Source organism: Motacilla alba, chromosome 2 (assembly GCF_015832195.1).
Source record: "Motacilla alba alba isolate MOTALB_02 chromosome 2, Motacilla_alba_V1.0_pri, whole genome shotgun sequence".
Classification (NCBI taxonomy): Eukaryota; Metazoa; Chordata; class Aves; order Passeriformes; family Motacillidae; genus Motacilla; species Motacilla alba.
Genome location: NC_052017.1, coordinates 4,171,603 through 4,191,872, shown reverse-complemented (window position 1 = coordinate 4,191,872; position 20,270 = coordinate 4,171,603). Strand labels below are relative to the sequence as shown.

Genomic DNA, 20,270 nt, shown 5'->3' with positions numbered 1-20,270 from the left:
AAGCAGTGACTGAGAACCAACAGCCCTAGCCAGATTACCACAGCTCCCTGAAGCTCCTAGTGGCCTCCAAATTTAGCTATTAAAGAAGCAGATATGTCTGTAATGCCTGATTATTAACTAACTCAAAGGAAAATATTGCTAATTGTAGTCGCTGCTGATGCTGCTCCCGCAGGGCACAAGCATGTGGGAGCCACAATAGGCACTGTCTGCGTGTGACTGTTCACCAGCAGGTCCAATGGTCCTTTGGGATGGTCTGGGGGAGAGATGGACACATGCTGAGGCCAACGAGGCAGGATGCTGCAGAGCTGCAGGACCCCGGCTGCCCCACGGTGACGTTTTACATTTAAATGTTTCAAGTGCTCAAAAAACGTGGATGTCTTCTGTGAAAAAAGCAGCATGAAATGTCAAGCAGCTAATTAGGCTGAAATCTCCATCTTCAATTGAATTTTTTTTGTTCCCATGACTCTTACTGCAATATCTTTGAAAGACTCCTCTCTTTATCTCCTGTTTCTTCATCAGACATAGGGGATGACCTGCTTGAGGCCTGAGATGAACCCAGCAGCCAAGAACCTGCTCCCCCTCCTGTGCTGAGGATTGCTTTGTGTCTTCTTCAGCATCCACAGGATCTCCACTGTGCCCCAAAAAATGGCATTCCCTGTGGAGATTCCCCTCTCCCAGTTCATCAGGGGACACCCCACACAGAGCAGACCCATCTGCCTTTTAATATTATAATGACCACAAGCTTGGCCACCAGCTTTGCTGATGACCTGTTGCTGTATCTTGCTTTATTAGATCTCTGTATCTTGATTCCTGTATCAGTAAAATAAGGGTAATGATCCCTTTGCAAAGTGCCTTAAGGGCTATAGATCTGACCTATCAGCACCTGGGTTATGTTTTCTTGCTTGTCTCACACTAACCAAGCCAGAATTCCCTGTTGATGCTGTAAACAAAAAATTAAAATTAATCTACCCTGGGGTGGCTACTGTAGCTAAACCTACTGGAGTTGCTGACTTTCTAATCCTATGTCATGCAAACAACAGGGCACAGAGGGATGGAGATGAGCTCCAGAGGGAGCTGGATGACTTTCTGGGGCTCGAACTAGTGATGTGCCCTTGTCTGCCTGTGGAATGCAACCTGAGGCCACGTTTGAACTGGAGCAAAGTTCCATGGGCCTCTAAAACCAGCAGATGGGCAAGTAGAAAATTTATGATTATTTGGTCATATCTATGTTGTTGGTCATAAGATTTTCACTGTGAAAGCACTCTGAGTTTTTATTTTCTTTTTTTTTTTTTCCCTAGGCATCAAAAAAATGCCACCTTAAACCAAGTGGCTTTTGCCTGTACTCACCCTGGATTTCTCAGCAATGCTGCAGCTGGGTCCATTCCACTGGATCAGCACTTTACCAAGGTCCAGCAAGAAAACATCTCCCTTATTGAAACTGTCCCAGGAGAGCGCTACCTGTCACAGGGAAATGAGAGAGTTTGGCAAAGTGGGGAGGACAAGGAGAGCTGCAGGTGACAAGTCACAGCCATGGCAAACCTGTCCCTGGGGATGTAAGAACAGGTTTGCAGTGACTGCTCATTCTGCTGGCACTCAGCTCCTCACTGAGCACAGCGTTAACACCAAACCCTCAAGTGAGGACGTGAGAACTGTCCTGAAATAGAAGTTCTTGAGCAGAAATGAGATACCCACCAGGCAAATCTGCTCAAAAATGAGTTCAGGAGGAGGGGGAAGGAGAAATGATCCATAAGAAGAGTAGGGTCTTCTTCTTACCTCTGTGGCTGACACGTGCTTCTTGCCCTTGACGTGAAGAAGACGCTTGATGTTGTACATGTTGGTCTCCACGTGCTTAAATCCTGAAGCCACTCCTCCCTTCTTGTAGCTGTTGTGTAGCAGAGAATAAAGAGTTAGAGCTGGTTAGAAAATACCTTTCCCTCTATCCTCTGAGAACATCCCAAGATTTTGGTGGCAACTGAAAAATCTAGAGGAAAAATAATCTCAAAATCCTAAAACTACAGTGGCAAATGCTGTGTTGCCTCGCTGCTGTTCATGGTCCTTATCAAGGTGTCTGTCTGCCTCTCATGAGTGTTGTGTTGCTGCTGCGCACACAATTACAGAATAAAAAAATCATTTAGGTTGGACAAGACTTTTAAGATCATTGATTCCAAGCATTAAACATCATGGGAGAAGATGAACATGCAGGTCAAGGATGGAAATGGGATTGTAACACAACCAAACTGAAAATCCCATTGATCATGGCAGTGGCATCCCAAAATTGAAATATTCCATAAGCATTCAATTAAAATATGAAACAGACTTGGCAGAAAACAAACGTCTTGCTAATTTTTTTTTTTAATTCAAAATAGTTACTTTATTAAAAGCAGCTTAGACACGAAACTGTGGCCAGAAGCAGAACAAAACTGCAAACACTTACAGGACACTGTCTTTCTCTCAGATTTTACCTCCCCATTTTTTTCTTCCATCCTTGAACACACACACACACACACACACACACACACACACACACACACACACACTTTGCAGCAGCCACTCTCAGCACTGTCATCACCTCGTGCCACAATGCCATTCCCTCTCTTGCGGCAACTTTGCACAATCATGAGAGTGCACAACCCCCCACAGAAATCCTACAGCCCTTTTAATATTTTCTGGGTGATTCTAACCCACTCTTACATATCCTAGACCATTTTAGAGAACAGATCCATTGTTCACACTACACTAATAACTGACACAACGCAATTGCCATTTAGATGAAAAAAGAGACAATTGTTGATTGCAGTTTTTGCCATGTGGGTAATAGATGTATTTTATTGTAGGTGGAAAGCTACTGGCTAATGTGGTCAGAAATGTGACTCACAGCATTCTAGACTTGTTTGGCCCAGCTAAAGATATCCACAGAAGGATGCTGTGGCAATTAGTCCACCTGCCAAGATGTGGAAAGAGCTGCTTTAATTTCTCATTCTGCCTCAGACTTCCTCACTGACCACAGGGATGTGGTTTAGACCCAGATGAATTCTAATTCATGCTGATTTCAGAGGCAGATGGGTTTCCAGACTGGTTTTGAGGGTCTGATTTTCAGTCCTTCATTGTCCCCTACTCATCTTCAAGATGAGGCTAAAAGCACTTTTCTCTCTCAGAAGAGTTCTGAGGAGATTCATGAGAGGTTGTTGAGATGCACAAGACAGAGATATCCAGCCAGACTGGGATGGAGGATATTGACCCAGGATCATCCGAGTTTCCTTCAGCTGTCTGAAACCAAAGCACTCAGGCTGTTTATTGCCAATGAAGATCTTCCTTGGAGGACAGTAACCGGAGTCCTTCCAAAAACCCCAGAGTGAGCAAAGACTCTGGGATTGGATTCAATATATCAACATATCATATATTCAACAGTATCTTTTAGATGACAGAAGTTCAGTCACTTTTTCCTTCCACTACAGGAATATTACACCCAGTATGAGCCAAATCAGCACTTCAATGGAAGGTGGATATTAGTCTGAAGTGCTCTGAATGGGCACTTGAAAATCTGTGGAGGAGAGGAATGAAGACCCTGAGGTGAACAAAAAGGAGGTTAAGATTCAATTACTGCAAATATCTGGGAAAATGACCAATGGAACAGAACGCCATGGCTCCAGACTGAATGTTATGAGTAATTCCTTCAAAATGGGAATTCTTTGCTCTGAATTTTAATCAGCATCAGTGCTGACCCAGGGAGGTCCTTCTTCCCCCGTACTCAGCACTGATGGGGTCACACCTCGAGTGCTGTGCCCAGCTCTGGCCCCTCAGCTTGGGAAGGACATTGAGACCCTTGAGTCCATCCAGAGGAGGCAACGAGGCTGGAGAGGGGCTGGCAACACAAACCCTGAGAGCAACCACTGAGGGAGCTGGGGGTGCTCAGCCTGGAGGAAAGGAGACTCAGGGCTGCCCTCATCACTCTCTGCAGCTCCTGAAAGGTGCCTGTGCTCAGCTGGGGCTGGGCTCTTTCTCCAGGCAGCGCTGACACAAGCAGAGCACACAGCCTAGAGCTGCACCAAGGCAAATACAGGCTGGAGAGCAGGAAAAAGCTTTTCCCAGAAAGAGTGATAAAGTTCTGGAATGGCTGCCCGGGGAGGTGGTGGAGTCATCATCCGTGGGTGTGTTTAACACAGCCTGGATGTGGCACTGGGTGCCAGGGTTGAGTTGAGCTGTTGGGGCTGGGTTGGACTCGATGATCTTGAAGGTCTCTTCCAATCTGATCATTCTGTGAATTCTGTATTTTTCACATTTTTGAGATATGGATATTTCTGAGACACAGAGAGAAGCAGAGGGAACCCCGGGGGCCACAACCCACAGCAGAGACCCCGGGGGCCACAGCCCACCTTGCTGTGGGTCACTTGGAGCCACTCACATGATGCCGTGGCGGAAGTAGCTCTGGAAGGTCTCGGACTCGTGTCCCTGCACCTCACGGTGCTGCACGGGGCTGCCCCCGAGCGCCGCGTCCAGCTGGGTGACGTACACGGCCGCGGCGCCTTGCTCGTCCTGGGAGGAGTCCTTGCCAATCCAGTAGTGCAGGTCCACGGCCGAGCCACGGGAGGTCCTTTTGCTCTGGAAGAGATGGGAAGGACAAGTCCAGATGAAGGCACAGACCTTTTTTTTGTTTTTTTATTTTATTAAAAGCAGCTGAGACAGAAAACTGTAGGTAGGTCTGGACCAAATTTGGGTGGGGCTAAAGCATCTTTATGGGGACACGGGATGGGCTGCAAGTGACCACAGAGCCCTCTCCCAGTTCTGCCTTTCTCCTGGGTAAGGGGAGAGAGACAGAGCCTCAGGTACTCCCTGGGAGCTCAGCCTGGAGCTCTCCTTATTCAGCAGAGCAATTTATGGGTTTTATAAACTGAACTGAAGGATGTTTCTGTTTGATATTCTTTTATAACTCCTATTAACAAGGAAAACTGAGCGCCCGTGCAATTAATGTATTCAGCTTGTCCTGCTATTGTACGTTTTGATATTAAGACTTAAAGCAGATTCTTCCCATAGATCACCTTTTTAAATGCAATGCACACTGCTATTTATTTGCCTGGAGATGCTACCCTTTCTTTCCTGTTGTTGTTCTCACAGCACATGACAGAGCAGCACAAACTGCCTCGAATTCCTGCTGACTTGCAAAATAGACATAACTCCAAATGAAGCTGAGCCTGTGTGTGCATGCTGGGATTCATCTTATTACAGAAAACTCCAGCAGCCAAGAAAAAGGAGGCAAGTAGGCTGAGAAGAAGGTGTGCTCAGTGTTATTTGAGATGTGCCAGTTATTTTTTCTGCACCCACTGTGTTAAATCCCATTGTGGACACCTGGGAAAGGTAATAAAAGCTCATTTTATAAGCTGGATTTGACACTAAATTCTGTTTATTTGCTTTGTGCAGTGATACCACAGCGAAACACAGCAGAAGGAGTTGGATAAAATTCAGCTCTGTTCCTCAGGCACAGATAATTAATTTGTGGAAAAATCACTCAATTTAATACATTGCTATTGAAGATGATCAAAGTCCCATTGTCCCACGGACAATCGTTATTTGGAAAGGCTCCAGTAAAAAAGCAGAACACACAGATGAGTGTTTTTACCCTCCTGTCTTCCAGGGAAAAGGAGAATAGTGGGCTGATGAAGGGCTCTTCTGCCTGGGGAAGTTGCTGCAACAGAAGCTCAGCCTGTGAGCATCAAAATCCATATTTACACTGCCAGCTCCCAGCAAGGACTCCAGTATTCTGCTCTAAGCATGTGTTCATTGGCCTGTAACTCAGGTTTTCAGCACTCAGAAGGTACCCTAAAGGCATGTGAGTGGGGCATTTGAGCAGGAGACACACCCTGTGCTGCTATCCCAGCCTGCCTTCCCATCCTGGCACATGGGGGGTGTGCAGTTGGGTATTGTGGGGCACTGGAGGTGTTGCTGCCTCTCCACCGACAGAGATGTTTGCAGGAGGCACACTCAGACTCAGGAAGTGGGAAATGCTTCTGGTCCCCACCATATGATGGGTTTGGGTTCAAGGGGACCGGGGTTGCTCTACGCAGATGAAGAGATTTGGAAGGGATTTTAGGAGGTGAGCGTAACACGTCATCCTCCTGCCAAAATCTGAGACCACGAGGCAGTTTGCACAGAGCAGAGCTGGTTCTCAGCAGTCCTTCACAGCCAGCTCAGGTGCAGCTGGCTGCAGGTAGGTCTGGACCAAATTTGGGTGGGGCTGAAGTGTCCTTACGGGGACATGGGATGGGCTGCAGAGTCTCTGTGGCTAACGTGACACACGACATGGAACATCTTCACAGCCCACATCACCTGCTAAAAATGAGACCCTCCAGCTGGTCACATCCCACATCCCCCAAGGACTTCATAAATCATTTAAATGTGAGCCTTGATTGAGTTTTCCAGGAATGTACTGGTCATTTTGCCATGCCTGGGCATGACTCAGTTGATTGGAAGATAAACACTTTTAATGAATTACTAAGTTAATGGCTTCTCTGAACTTCTGATTTACTAAACAGGCAGTGTTGTCACAACAGCCATGTGAAATTTAGATCCTTGATTAGATGGTGAGCACACAGGCACAACCACTTCAACAGTGCTTTTTCCACAGGACAGGAATGGAACAGCATATCCAAGGAACCAAGGCAGATCTAAATAAAAAGGGTTGAACCAGCTGCCCAACAGAGAGCAGTGTTTGCTGCCTTACTTACGTGCAAAATGATGTAACAGTCTCCTTCAAAAAAAGTCCCATAAGCTTTTTCAGGTACGGGAACCATCTTCATGTTCTGTAAGGAAATCAGAGGTGGGGTCATTGCTAAAGGTGAAGAGCCAGAAGTTGGTGTGTATGAAACAGGACAGGCTGGGGTGCACAAAGCACTGAGGTGACAATCGGGGTTTGGAGAAGGAAGAATCAGGGCTGAGTTTGTGAGCTGGGAAAACCACTTCTGGAGGAAATATTCAAAATACTAAGGAGTGAGAATGGGAAATGATGATTTTGCTTGGACAGACTGACAAGTATATTTTAGTGTCCTTGCCCTGGTGCAATCCTGTAGATCTAGACCTAGGGCCCAGGCCCAGTGCTCCAGAGCTTGCATTTGTGGGGAATTTCCCAGGAGAGTGAGCACATCTCCTCCTAGGTTTAGTTTTGGGCACAGTTCTTTGTTCAGTGCCCATGAGTTCCAGGATCATTTTCAGTGCTTTCTGAGGATAACCCCTCTGCTAGGGGCTCAGGGCAAACAGCTGAGAAAAGACAGAGCTGAGAACATTGATGGTCCCTCACCCCTCCAGACCCTAATTGCAGATTTCCTCTGGCACAAGAGCATAATTAACCAGCCATGCCTGCCCAGCACAGGTGCCTGGCTGTGCCACCCACCAGTCCCCATGCAGCTCCTGGGCTGGAGCTGGCTCTGAGGTTCCCTGAAATTAGAGCCATGCATTCTTCTGCTGGCCTGACTTGTCTCCCAGCATACCAGCTTGACCCCTGTGAACCCACTCAGCTCTAATTACAGATCCTCTGGAAAGCAGCTCAGCGCAGTGCTTTGCAGAGAAATGGAAAGGTGAAGGCCCTGTGATATTTGGAACATGCTTGTGACCTGCTGAATATCACTTGGAGATGTTGGAGCCTCTTCCCACTGCTCCCCTGAGGGCATTCTGCCCCTCAGTCTAAACCCACTCTCACTGCAGGGGAATGTTCTTGGTGAACTGGGGCAGAAAAGGCAGAGTTGAGCACAGCTTGGGTCCAATCCAAAATCAGATACCACCACCAGCAAAAAGGCACCCTCAAAAGCTGCAGGATCTCTCCTTGCAGTGACACAGAGTAGGAAAGGCAAGAAGAAGTACAAATAGACTCCATGGAATGCCTTTGATGCAGAAATTGGTGTCTTCCCTGTGGCAGCTGCTGGTGTGGACTAAGACTACCTATGGAAAACCCATCTTGGTGAAACAGGGAATTTCTGATGTGTTAAAGCAGCCTTGCATTGATTCCAAAAAGGGGTGAGAAAACCTCCAGTGCTGGAGGAATTATTTCAGTCCCACCACACTCCTGTTTCTTTTGTAAATATTGCAATCTCCGTTTTACAGAGCAGGAAACCAAAACAATAACATGTTGAACATTTCATGGGGAAATACTCAGTCTGTTTCCCATCGTATCTTATCTTTAGGACCCTCTTTTCCCACACAGATTACTGCAAGAATTAATCTTCCTTGAAACATAAACACGCAGATGTGCAGAGGACACGTGACATGACTGTGACAGAGGACATGTGCCATCACTCTTGTCCTACCTCTATGCCCCATATCTGCAGTCCCAGCTTCCTCTCGATGGTGGGGAGATTTGTGTCACCCTCTGTCATCCTGCAGGCTGAGCTAGAAGGCAAAGGAAGAAAATGATATATGAATTATATATAATTATATGTAAAATTATCTATAAATAATATAAAATAAAATAAAAATTTACAAACATAACATAAATATATAAATATAATACATAAAATATATACAATTATATATATAATTACATATATAGTTATATAGAAAATCATATATAATTAGATGCAACATGAGTGTGCTGGTCAGCTGTGTTCCTCCTGCCATCAGCGCAGGTTTAATACAGAAAATCCACATTTTGAAGTGTCTCTGTCTCTGCTATTAACAGTTAGGTGGGATGAACCCCCATTCCCAGGCTCTCCACGCTCATGAAGGGCCAAGCAAAGTGTAGGATCCCAGCCCAGCAAACACTGATGGGACACTGTTGTTTGGGTGGGGGATCATTTTCCCTGGATTTGAACAGGTGGAAAGGATCCATTGGGCTGCTGGACCTGACACCAGTACTGGTTTGTGCCCACCATGGCACAAGGGGTGGAGGAGACACGAGAGGACCTCCAGGAGTCCTGTGCCCCCCTGGGCCAGGCACTGCAGGTCAGGTCAGGTCAGGTCAGGTCAGGTCTCCTGGTCTTGGGGCACTGGGAGCCCAAGGAATGAAGCCCTTCTACTTCAGGCCAATATTGAGGTGTAAATTCAGACAGGTATTTCAGGGCAGGGCACCCAGCTCCCAGCTCCATGCAGGCACAGCAGCAGACAGAGTGATCCAATCAACAACCAGAATGTCTATTTTATACACATCCTAGCATCTCTCTAAGCTCTGCTGCCTCCATGGGGAAGAAGCAGGTTTCAGGTTGCCCACACAAAGGTGTTTGAGAATATTTGAGATGGTTTTTGTGTCTTCAGCTGCCCCTCTGATGGGTGGAGGTCCCCCATCCATCCTCTATCATACCTACCAGTTGTGGGGAAAAAAAAAAGACAATCCTGAGCTATGCTCCCTGTTCCTACTGCTGAGGTTTTTGCTCAAGAAACAACTTCTGAACCCAGCTTGTTTACAGGGTAACTTCCAGAAACAAATGAAATCCCAAAGCAAGGTCCATAAAAACGTGGAGTTAGATCCTATCAGGGCTGGCTCTGCTGCAGCAGCCACAGCAGGACAGGCTGTGTTTGTGCAGGGGCACAACCCACACCAGCCTTTTGGTGAGCCAGTCCTGCTCACAAACCCAGGCCCTGCCTCCAGAGAAAACACAGCTCACTGTTCTTCTGAAGGAGGGGAAGAGCAGAGGTGTGATCCCTGCCAGAAGGTGTTTATTGCTCGGAACACGAGCAACAAGCGCCGGTCACCCTGAAGAGGTTGAGCACTAAGGAAGAGCTGCCACTGGTCCATCCAAAAAATGCTGCCACTGGTCCATCCAAACCTTCCAGACCCTGGCTCCTTGCTCAGGCAGTAGGGAGGTGCAGGTGTGTCCTGGGGTGTTTTGAGCACAGCCCCAGCACCTCTCTGCTACCTGAGCAGGCAGAGCCTGGCAGTGCTCAGCAGCAGGAGTCAGAAGTGCTCATTCCTTCCTGGACACAGAAGGACTGCTGGAGACTGAGTTCATGAGGCCTCAGGAACACATTCAGCAACTTTCAGCTCCCTCTCTGGTCCTCCAGAGAGCTTCCAGGCAGGAAAACAAACAGCAAGGACAAAAAAAAAGGACATTTTTCACTTCAATTCCCAGAAAGGTGATTGACACCCACGCAGATTAAAAGCCAGATCCAGGAGGATATTTCAGTGTCCACAGAGGAGACAGACACTGCTCCAAATGGTGTCCTGACTCACCTACAGCCCTGGAGTACAGGGCTATCAGGAACTAAATACAGAAACATGGTCTTAGTTCAGATCTTTAGCCAAAGATCTCTCCTTTATTTTAATATCATACTCAAAAGGTCCCTATCAAAGAAAAACCCAAGTGAAGCCTCCTTCCCTCAGCTATCTTTTTCATTTATTTAGGAGTTTTTCCTTCCAGCATCAAAACAGGAAGAACCTGTAAACAAAGCCAGTAAAGACATTTATATTTGAGGGGAATGAAGTTTTTTAGCACCACTGACACTTCTCCCTGTGGAAGGCAGCAGGCATCTTGCTCTCCTGCTAACAGCTCAGGAAACAAGAGCTGTCCAGCTGTGAGACACAGCTGGATCCCTGCTTCTCTTAGCATCCCAACCTCTCCTGGAAAAATTAACCCAAAGGATGCTGAGATTCCTCTGACCACAGGCAGTGGTGTAGGACAGAGCCCTCTGAGAGCCAGCAGTGCTCCACAGATCCCCAGCCAAACCTCTTTGACTGAAAACGAGGGTCTTGGATCTCCTCCACTCCTGGGGATCCTTTCTCCATCTGAAACCTCACAAGCAGTGCTGACTCCCCACTTCTCTGAGAAATGGTGTCCCACCCTTCCTCCCAAGTGCTTTAGCTGGGGGAGTGTGAATCACAGACAAGGTTGGCTGTTTCTTTGGACTTTCCAGCTTCTTTCAGCCAGTGGCCAAGTTAGAAATAATAGGAATATGAATATATAATCAAACAGCTCATTTCATTAATGATTTAATGTGGGGTTTTAATCAGATGATCCCATAATTCAACTCCTGTCCAGACATGAAATCTGGTATTTATGGAGTGAAATCTTCCCATCTATGCTGAAATCATGAAGGGCAGAAACTTTTAGAATTTAAAAAGAAGAAAAAAAAGGGATGTTAAGAGTCTTGGGGCATTCACTGTGGGGTTTCAACAGCAGTGTCTGGGGCAGCCCTTATCTCTGTCAAACCAGTTTTGCTCAGCATTAGGTGAAATGCAAATTGGCAAGAAGTGTGAGTCAACCACCTCAGGGGCAGGAATTCACTGGGGAAAATCACTGGTTATGGGGATGGATTTGCTTCCTAGGGCAGACACAGCTTTAGCTCTGAAGGGAGGACAGAAGCAGCTCTAGCTCATCTCTCTGCCCCCACGTTAATAACGTGCAACTACTCAATTTCCACCTCCAGGGCCAGCCTCTCCCAATGCCACCATTTCCAGGGAAATCTTCCTTTCTGCATGGGAAGAGGAGAAAAGTTCACCCCTTGAACGTGGGCTGGGAGGTGGCCACTGCATAGCAAAGGCAACTTCTGGCTTGGAGCTGCTCTGCTGGGTCATCACCACTTGGTTAAGGTGCTATAAATGAAATTGCAAAGATCAAATCTGCTCTTGACTGAGGGCAGAGAACCTGGAAACCGAACGTCGGTGGCTGGCCCTTGACTGGATGTTGCACTTGGATGTACACCTCCAGGTGCTAAAATCAAAGCTTTTCCTGTCACAATCCAGGCAGCAAAGCTGGTGGGTGAAGGCAGATGGGTCTCCTTTACACCCACTGCCCTTCGTGCACTGCCAAAACCACAGCAACGCTCCTGCTTGCTAAATCCAGCCCTCATCCCCTCTCCAACATGCACAGCACGAGGAAAAGCTTCACCTTCAGGAAGGACTACGTGACTAATTAAGTGTCAAGGTCACTCCCAAGGCTGGTTAATGATTAATGGCTGGGGTGGAAGTGCCAGCCATCACCGGGTCAGCTCGGTCCACGTTGGGAACCCAGACCTAGCAGGACATTTCTCCAGGCAGCCTTGGGCTGTTTGGGTGGGGAGGAAAAAGCGGGACTCAGAAAGGGGACAGGAGAGCATTTCCAGCTCCTGAAGCACATTCTGAGTTCAGGCTGGTTTGGCTCGCCTGGGTTTTGGCGCTGCAGTCATGGTAATAAAAAAGCCCCAGTGAAATGACTAATGCTCTGTACAGCTTTGGGAAAATAGGAAGCAGCTGTGGCTCCAGCCTTTCCAGGCTGAAAGGCCTAATTATTGGGAATACTTGGACTGGCATTAGATGAGGTAAAGCAGGGGCTGTTGAATTGCTTTCATTGTCTCCACTACAGTTGGGCATCTGGGCCCAAGTAGGTGCCATTTTTTTTGTTTGCAGAGAGGACAGTGGTTAACTCTTGTTTTGTCCAGAGGAGTGAAATTCAACACTGGAGTTCCCTCATGGGCCTCATCAGCTACAGCTCAGGAACAGTGACTGTCCAGAAGTTCAGCACTCAGCCTGGATAAGCTGTGTTTTATTTCTCTGTTGCAAAAGGAGAAAAGCAGCTTTTATGCCACAGAAAAATCATGAGTAGGGAGGGCCATCTATGGGGCTTTTCTACTCACACACTCAGAGCTGTAAGACCTTCCTCCAACCCGTGCTGCATGTGCTGGAGCCTGGTGGGGAGGGCAAGGAACAGGATATGCACCGTGGGGATGGGAGAGAAGGCACAGCTCAGCTCATCCTCCTGCTCCAAGTCCTGTGAGGTCCAGGTTCAGGAGCTCAGTGTGGCCCTCAAGCCAAGGACAGGGCTCTGCCCAGACATGCCTGGGTGACCACAGAGAGCACTTCAGCCTCCTTGGAAAGAGCTGTTGCCTGGCAGCTAAAATTACGTAAAGCAGGCCTTGAAATAAGATGCTATTTCTGATCACGGTGGGCAATTAAACATTGGAACAGCTTATTAGGGAAGCTGGCAGGCTTGGCTTTACTTAATGTCTCTGAAATGAGATGGGTGAGTGGCTGGGCTCAGCTCCTCAGGCCCTGTGGCCAGGAGCTGCTGCTCAGGTGCTGCACTTCCAGCAAGCTGCTCCTTCCCATGGCTTTGGCAATGAGGCAAACACTGGGATTGGTCCTCGTGCTTCAGCCACCTCCCCCCGGTCAGAAAAGATCCCCTACAAGATCATCAGGATGGCTCTTGAAATGGTTTGAATGGTTTTTTAAGACATAAGTAGTGCTGGATCAAAAGCTGAGATGGGGCACTGGATTGGATGAGCTGAGTTTGTGCTCCTCTCCTCAGGGTCAGGGGCTCTGGAGATAAGAGGGGACTTCACTGGTTTAAGTGGGGCAGGTTTTCCCCTTTTTCCATGAATGGCTGCCAGGGATCACCACACCACGAGCTACCTGACACCACAGCAGATTGGTGTTTTCTGTTCTTTGCTCGTGGGCTGAGATGCTGAGGTTAATGTGAGTGTGGATATAAGAGCATGGAATGAGGAGATGGTTTAATGTTAATGATGGCCTCTCAAACTGTAAGTGCTCTGCAGCCCAGGAGAGGTTTCAATTCCCTATTCAGTAAATTCAATGGATGCAGAAACCTGGATTCACCTAGCCAAGGAATTCCTCAGGCTCTGAAAGAGCAATAACCATTTTGCCCTGTCTGAAAAAAGCTGACCAGTGTTTCTGAGACCCAGCTGCTCCGTCCCTTGAACCCTGAAAATCTACCCCATCTCCAACCACCAACCCAAGCCTTACAAGAAGCAGACCTCTGGCTTAGTGTGACTGCTTACAACCTGCACCTTCACCTCCTGGCCATTTCTGGCATCTCAGACTTAGCAGCTGATCCTTGGTCATTCCCAGGAAACCACTGAAGCTGTGAGCTTTCAGCTCCTTGTGAGGATGGACTTTGCACTAATCCTCCAGTCCCTCCATTGTTCCTAACATAAAAGCAAAGAGCACAAGGAAATACCAGCTTGCTGGGAAATAACCACCTTCCCAGCTGCACCAGCCCTCAATCTGTACCTCATCTCCCTCTTCAAATTCCTCCTGATTTAGAAGGGAAGGCATCTCATGATTTATCTCTGACTTTGACCAGTCCCTGCAGCTGCATTTCCACCTGCCATAAATTCTAGCTCTACACCTCACTCCATCCAGGGAATACTGCTCATCCCTCCACACCTCTCTTCATGATCCCCCTTGTCCCCCTCTGTTTACCTCACTGCTGGTGGAGTTCCAGCAGCCTGATCTTTAAGCAGATGGTCTTGGGAAAAACTGATTTGTAAGAGCAGATTTTTTTCTCCCCAAACTGCTGCTATTTCTGAGTCTTCCTTCTAAAATTTTACCAGCTGACTGCTTGTCCTGGGAATGACGGAGCTGCATTGTCCCAGCAAACTTCTCACAATGTGGGAACAATGCACTGACAATTAAATCAGAACTCTGACTTCAGCTCCAGCTCCCAAGTCATGTGGTCTGAGTTTCCACATTCATCAGGCTGGATGTGGAGCCCAGAGCTCAGCAGTGACGGGCTCTGGACAAGGCAGAGCCTCTTGGCTGAAGGTGGGGCTGGCAGGCTCCCCTTGGTGTCCTACACAGAGGGTCAGAGCACCCACGCAGCTCCTGGCTCAATTCTTTCCCTAAAAGTCCTTCTTCCCCAAAAGATCTTTGAAAGCAGGAGGCTCTTCCAGGCAGGCAGGATCTCTGCAGGCTGAGGAGAGCCCTGAAAGATTCAAAGCTTTCCCAAGCAGCAGCAGCAGAGGCTGAGCTGCTGGAAACTCTTCCTGAGATCAGCCCCCGTGACTGATAAACTCTTGCTGTGCAAACCCCTCTCTCTGAAGATCCATGAGAAAAAAAAACAAAAACAAAACAACACAGGCACAAGAAGCTGTTAAAAACCTTCTGCATACAGGCCCACTGCAACAGCATTGTGCTGGTGTGCTGCCAGCTGCATTTCTGCCAAATAATAAATATCAGCGTGGTGCACACCTCCTTCAGAGGTATCCATTGCACCTCCAGCCCCTCTCCGTGGGGTTTGTGAGTCAGCAACAGCACGGAGCCATCCCAAGGGAAAGGTGAGCAGGCAGCTTGCCAATTCATCAGGAACAAATCTCTCCTTTCTTTTAGTTCTTTCTCCTCTGGTGAAAGGGAGAGATTCCTGGCTCAGGGCCAGCCCTGCATCCAAAGGCAGGGCAGGAGATGCACACAGAAGGAAAGCCAAGCCATTTTAATTCCTCTTCCTGGTTTCCAGGGAAGGGGTTAAGGTTCTAACTAACTCCTAATTACTCACCACCTCCACAAAAAACTTTAGCCTCCTCTCCCATCAGCATTTTAACAGAGCATTATTTAACCCCATGGCTGCAGGTTAAATAAAACCAGAGCTGAGACATCAGGGAGGAGAGAAAGTGTGTTTGTTCACCTGTGCAAGAGCGTCCTGGGGATCACCCGCTCTTCAAAAGCTTACAGGAAGGAGAAAACCTCAAAATAATTACATTTTTCCAGCTGAAACTGAGGAAAAGGCCACAGCTTCCTATGCAGAGCCTGGAGGAAGGGGAGGAGAGGGGGTTAGAGACTGGGATTTATCCACCTTCTCTTGGGTGTCAGGTTCAGCTGCACAAGTTCAAGGAGGGCTTCCCCGGATGGTTCCCCTCATCCTGGTGTTTGCTCTAGGGCAGATCCAGTGAATCTTGGACAGGAGGGACTTGCTGTTCCCTTGGCCTAACAGGAAAAGCCCTGGGTGGAGAGCCCAGCTTGCCACACTTCCCTCCTGCTCTCCCAGAGTTTGGGGCTCAGTCCCATCCACCGTGCCCCAACATTCTGCCAGCATGAACTGAGGCAAATATCATAAATAAAGCCTCCTTTAAACCCAGCTGTCAGTCCCCAACAGGCCCATCCTTCTCAAAACAACAAGTGTAAGGGTTAGGATTTTTGCTGCTGCGTGTGACAGTTTTATATTTATTGTAAGAATTCATGCATGTGTATGTGAGCAAGACCAAGAGCAGCTTTTCCCTGGTGCACAGTTTAATGAGTGCAGCTGAATAAGCCCTTGCCCACAGGACCATTTTTGGTGGTGATGGAGCAGGGGGGATGCTCTGCCTCCACTCAGAGCAGCTGGAGTAACTGGTTCCAGAGCACTGGCTTCACAGTGGAAAGTGGCAACATTAATATTAACTACCAAAAAGCAGGTTTCAGTTTTGTCCCACTTCAGACCTGCAAGCGTGACATCAAGGCTGGGAAGAGAAACCCAGGACTTCCATTAAAAAAACCACCACCACCACCAAAACAAAAACCAAAGCAGGTTTCCATTTTGGATTGCAAATGAAAAGCCCTGAACCTAAGCAGGTGCTCTGCGGCTGACTCTGCACTTCCATCTCTGGCCCAGTGAGATGTACAAGGTTTATTCAGGTTTCTCAAGCAGCAAAGGGAAGCTCATCCCTTGTGAGTGTTGGCTGACACAACTCTAATGAAAGACAGCTGACCTGTGTCAAAACTAAAGGGACCAACCAACCCAGCCCAAGCTTCCACTGGGATGGGTGCTGAGCCAGTCTGAGTTGCCTTTTCTGAGCTTTAAGGCCTTAGAAGCAGAGCCAGCCCTCCCTAGGATCTCCCCTCAGTGGAACACCAGCACCACGCAGCTTTTTGGTAGTCACCCACAGCAGTGTTACCTCCAGGCTTGTGCTCACCCCACACCTGAGGTGTTTGTCACTGTCACCCAGCCCTTCCAACCCCAAGGGGGCTCTGAGGCTGCTCTGGGCTCTCCTGGGACCTTGGAGGGGCCACTCAGCTCCTCTGGGCAGAAATGAAAGCAGGGAGAGCAGCACATCACCTGCACAAAGGCAGGCGAGCAAAACATCCCTGAAAACGCTGCAGAAACAGCTTCAGACAGAGTCACTCATCCTGGACAAACTTTTTCACCTGGAGCTGCCATGGGGAGCTTTGTCTGAGCACCAGGAAGGGAACCAGGCATCTGAAACACTGGGATGGGTGAGATAGCAACAAAGGACAGTAATTCAGGCTCTGCACACTCCCAAAGGAAAGATGGTACCCACATAGTCTCTCCAACCCAAAAAAGAACATGATTTCCAGCACTGCCTGTTTCCTACCCTGTGCAGCTGTTTTTGTAAGAGCAGTTTTAAATAAAGGGCCAGGCACAAACCTCTCCTTTCATCCCAGGGCATGGCAACGAGACATTTTTAGGTAGAAGAGGTCAACTGCTGTGAATAGCTCCTTCCACAGGAACTGCCCAGGATGGAGCCCAACCATGCAATTTAAGGTCCCCCACGTGTCACATCCTTGACGTGGATATAAGGTAATAACAAGTTCCACTGTTACTGTACCCAGCTCTGCCTCAGATAAGCCTGGAGAGGCTCAGATAAAGGCAGATAACAAAAAGAGGGTTTCTGTTACAAGCAGAGATCCTTGGAAATCAAGGCAACTGAATCAGATGCACATCTCCTGATGCCTGGACTTTTCAGAGTGAAAGATGCCAAAGACTTTAAATAATAATATTCACCCCTTTCTGCATCCTTCTCACACCCAGAATGGGTGGAAATACAGTAGAAATGTATAATCATCCAGGATAAACCATAATTAGGCCCATTTCCAGGGTTGTATTGCATGGAGAGCTCATGAGAGGAGAGATTTTAATGAGTTGTGGGAGAGTGTTTCCCTTTGTGACCGAAGGATGTGCTCCTCTGAGGGGACAACAGAGGCTGAAGAATATATGTGAATAAACAAAGAGGTATTTTGGGTGTGGTGTGGCTACCCTGGAGTCCTTTCACAGGCAGATGGACATTTCACACATGGAAAGCCCAACCTGTGGCTTGTGTCAGTCCACTGAGAACCTCAGGAGGCTGACACAAAAATGTCAAGACCCTCCTTGAGGAGGGTCAGTGGTGGCATAAGTGTTCCCCAGGGGTGACAAAAAAGCAGCTGGGGCAGGAAACACCGAGATTTTGGCTGTGCCTGAGCTGCCTTCACTGCACTGAGCACTTCAGGGCTCTGCTTCCAAGGGGGTCACCAGATATTTAACTCTGTGGAAACTGAGGGAAGGCTTTTGGTCCAGCAGGATGTGCCCAGCACAGAACTCAGCCCCAGCACACAGCTGAGCCCGAGCACATTTCCAAGCATGGGGCAGGTGTCCAAGCCAGCCTCCTCCTCAGCTGGGGATGATCACCACAAGATGGGTGCTCCACAACAGAAAAGATAGCAACTTCCATGCTCAAAGTGAAGAAAAACTTGCACAGCTCCATGGAAAAGACCAGGAGGCACTGTGGACATCTTCAGCATCCCTGGCCAAGCAAGAGCAGGGATTTATTGACTCAACCTAAGCAGAAGCCCCAAGATCCAGGAGAAAGCAGGAGATCAGGGTGGCACTGCTCACAGCCACGGCACAAAACCTTTGCTCCCAGCCGGGAGACCTTGGCAACTGCTGCCTCAAAGTCCTGGGAAAAAAACATCATGAGACCTCTGTCTGCTGGTGAGAAGGGAGCTGGAGGAGGATAAAGGCATCCTGTTTGTGCAGGGAGGGGAAGGAGGAGGAGGAGGGGAGGCTCACCTGGCTCTGCCAGGAGGAAGGTGAGGCGGGACGGTTATAGAGTTTTTTCTCATCTGCCTGTCCTTGCATTGCCTTCCACCTGGCATCCTGGGGGAACGGTAAAACCCCGCGGAAGAGGAAAGCCAGTGCCCTCTGATTGTCTAATCTCTACTCTGCAGGCTCTAATCAGCCCCTCTAGCTGCGCTGTGTAAAAAGCACCTGGATGATTCACCATCCAAGCGCTGCTCTGGCGGGGCCAGTTTGCTTCAGCTGCTGTAACACTTGTTTACATCTGCGTTAGGGCAGCCTTGAATAAGCGTGAACCTCCCACAGATGCTAATTCATATCAGCTCTCCTTTGTGTTAAATATTTATGTTCCTAATAGGCACGCCTAAGAAAAATACTGGCAAGTGAGCCTGCAGCTCAACTCCATTACAACTCAATTTTATCTCAGTGCAACTCGCATCTCAAACGAGCAGGATGAGAAAACATTCTATTTACAGAGCACAGCAGCCCAGCAGTCTGGCCATTAGCAATCTGTCGATCAGATAACAATAAAAACCCATCGATGAGAACTCCCAAAGACTTTCTGTGGCTGCCTGGACCCAGAACTGCGCCCCAAAGGCAGGCGAGCTTTTGGAAATCCCCACGGCAGCAAAGCATAAAACAATCCAGGCCCAGACAAAACGCTGTTAATTGGTTACTGCACGAAATCAAAGCCAGGCTGTGCAGAGCTAAAGGAAAAGTTGTGTCCTCGGAGCTGATACAGAGCCTGGACGGGCTCTTGGCAAGCTCAGAGCTGCTTGTTCCAGCCCCAAACGATGTAAATCAGGGTGGGCTCCTTCCAGTAACACATCCTGGTTTGCAACAGGGCAGGATTTTTAATTTTTTTTTTTTTTTTTTTAAGTATGAAACATAACAATTTTTTGTTTGTTACCATGCCACACAACAAAGTCATCAAACAGTTCTGGCCCTATGAAGCTGGCAGGGATGCAGGCACCTCGCTTACCTTGCTGCAGAGTGCGCGCTGTCCTCGCAGGTGTCCCTTCTCCACCAAGCCCAGCGCCTTCTTCCCCTCTCCGCCGAGTTTCAGGGCACTTTTGTTCACTGTTCTGCTACCTTGTCAGCTGGGGAACAGCACTGTTCGGTAATTCAATCCTCTGCTTAACCGCAGAGACACTCCTACCCGGAGATCACACCCATTCCCAGGCTCACGGAGGGACAAAGAGGGAGCCGGTGCGGGAGAGTTTCAACCAACTCTGTTTGCATCGAATATCCACCGCTCTGAATTCGCTGAATGGTGATTAAGGGCTGCTTTCATTAAAAACCTGTTTTGTCCAGGTTAGGAGGGCACAGGGGGGATTTCCCCCCCCCCCTTTTCTCGGCCTCTGCAGGACAAAGCAAGGTGTGGTGCTGCTCAGTGCTGTGTTAACTCTTGGGGCCAAAGAGCTCCAGCTCCAGTCGCTGTTCCAAAATTTGGCAAAGCTGTTCCAAGGGGAAAAGTGCTCGGGGAAGGTCCCTGCTCTTCTTCTCCCTGCAAGGCCGAGCTGGGTGTCCCTGTGCTGGCAAGGAGCCCTGGGTGAGGATTGCCCTCAGGTTTAGTGACTGGAATGGGGATGTAACAGAGCATTGGAGTGTTTAACTGGGCTGCCCTCCCGGGAGAGGAGTAATGATAAACCAGACAGCCCCAGCAGTGATTGCTGAGCCACCTGCAGCAGCAGAAAGCTCTGTGTGTGGACACTTCTAGCTCATTGCTGAGAAAAAAATTACCTGTGAAGGATGGCTGTAATATCACAGCCATTGAAGCTGCCTGATGTCACTGGCTGGGGATGACCCGAGGAA

At 48.4% G+C, this 20,270-nt stretch overlaps 1 protein-coding gene across 2 annotated transcripts in view; it reads right to left on the bottom strand.

Annotated features, from left to right (window-relative positions):
• Positions 1–20,039, bottom strand: part of VILL (villin like) — a 35,390-nt gene extending 15,351 nt beyond the window's left edge. The window contains exons 1-6 of one of the 2 annotated variants that reach the window (XM_038127602.1): positions 19,438–20,039; positions 8,292–8,373; positions 6,720–6,794; positions 4,403–4,599; positions 1,774–1,882; positions 1,348–1,458 (exon numbers count right to left, since the gene is read on the bottom strand). In XM_038127602.1, coding sequence (XP_037983530.1) covers positions 1,348–1,458; positions 1,774–1,882; positions 4,403–4,599; positions 6,720–6,794; positions 8,292–8,360 — 561 coding nt within the window. In that variant the 5' untranslated portion in view covers positions 8,361–8,373; positions 19,438–20,039. The remainder of the gene's footprint in view (positions 1–1,347; positions 1,459–1,773; positions 1,883–4,402; positions 4,600–6,719; positions 6,795–8,291; positions 8,374–19,437) is intronic. The other variant, XM_038127603.1, reaches the window with a different exon arrangement.
• Between the last annotated feature and the right edge of the window lie 231 nt (positions 20,040–20,270).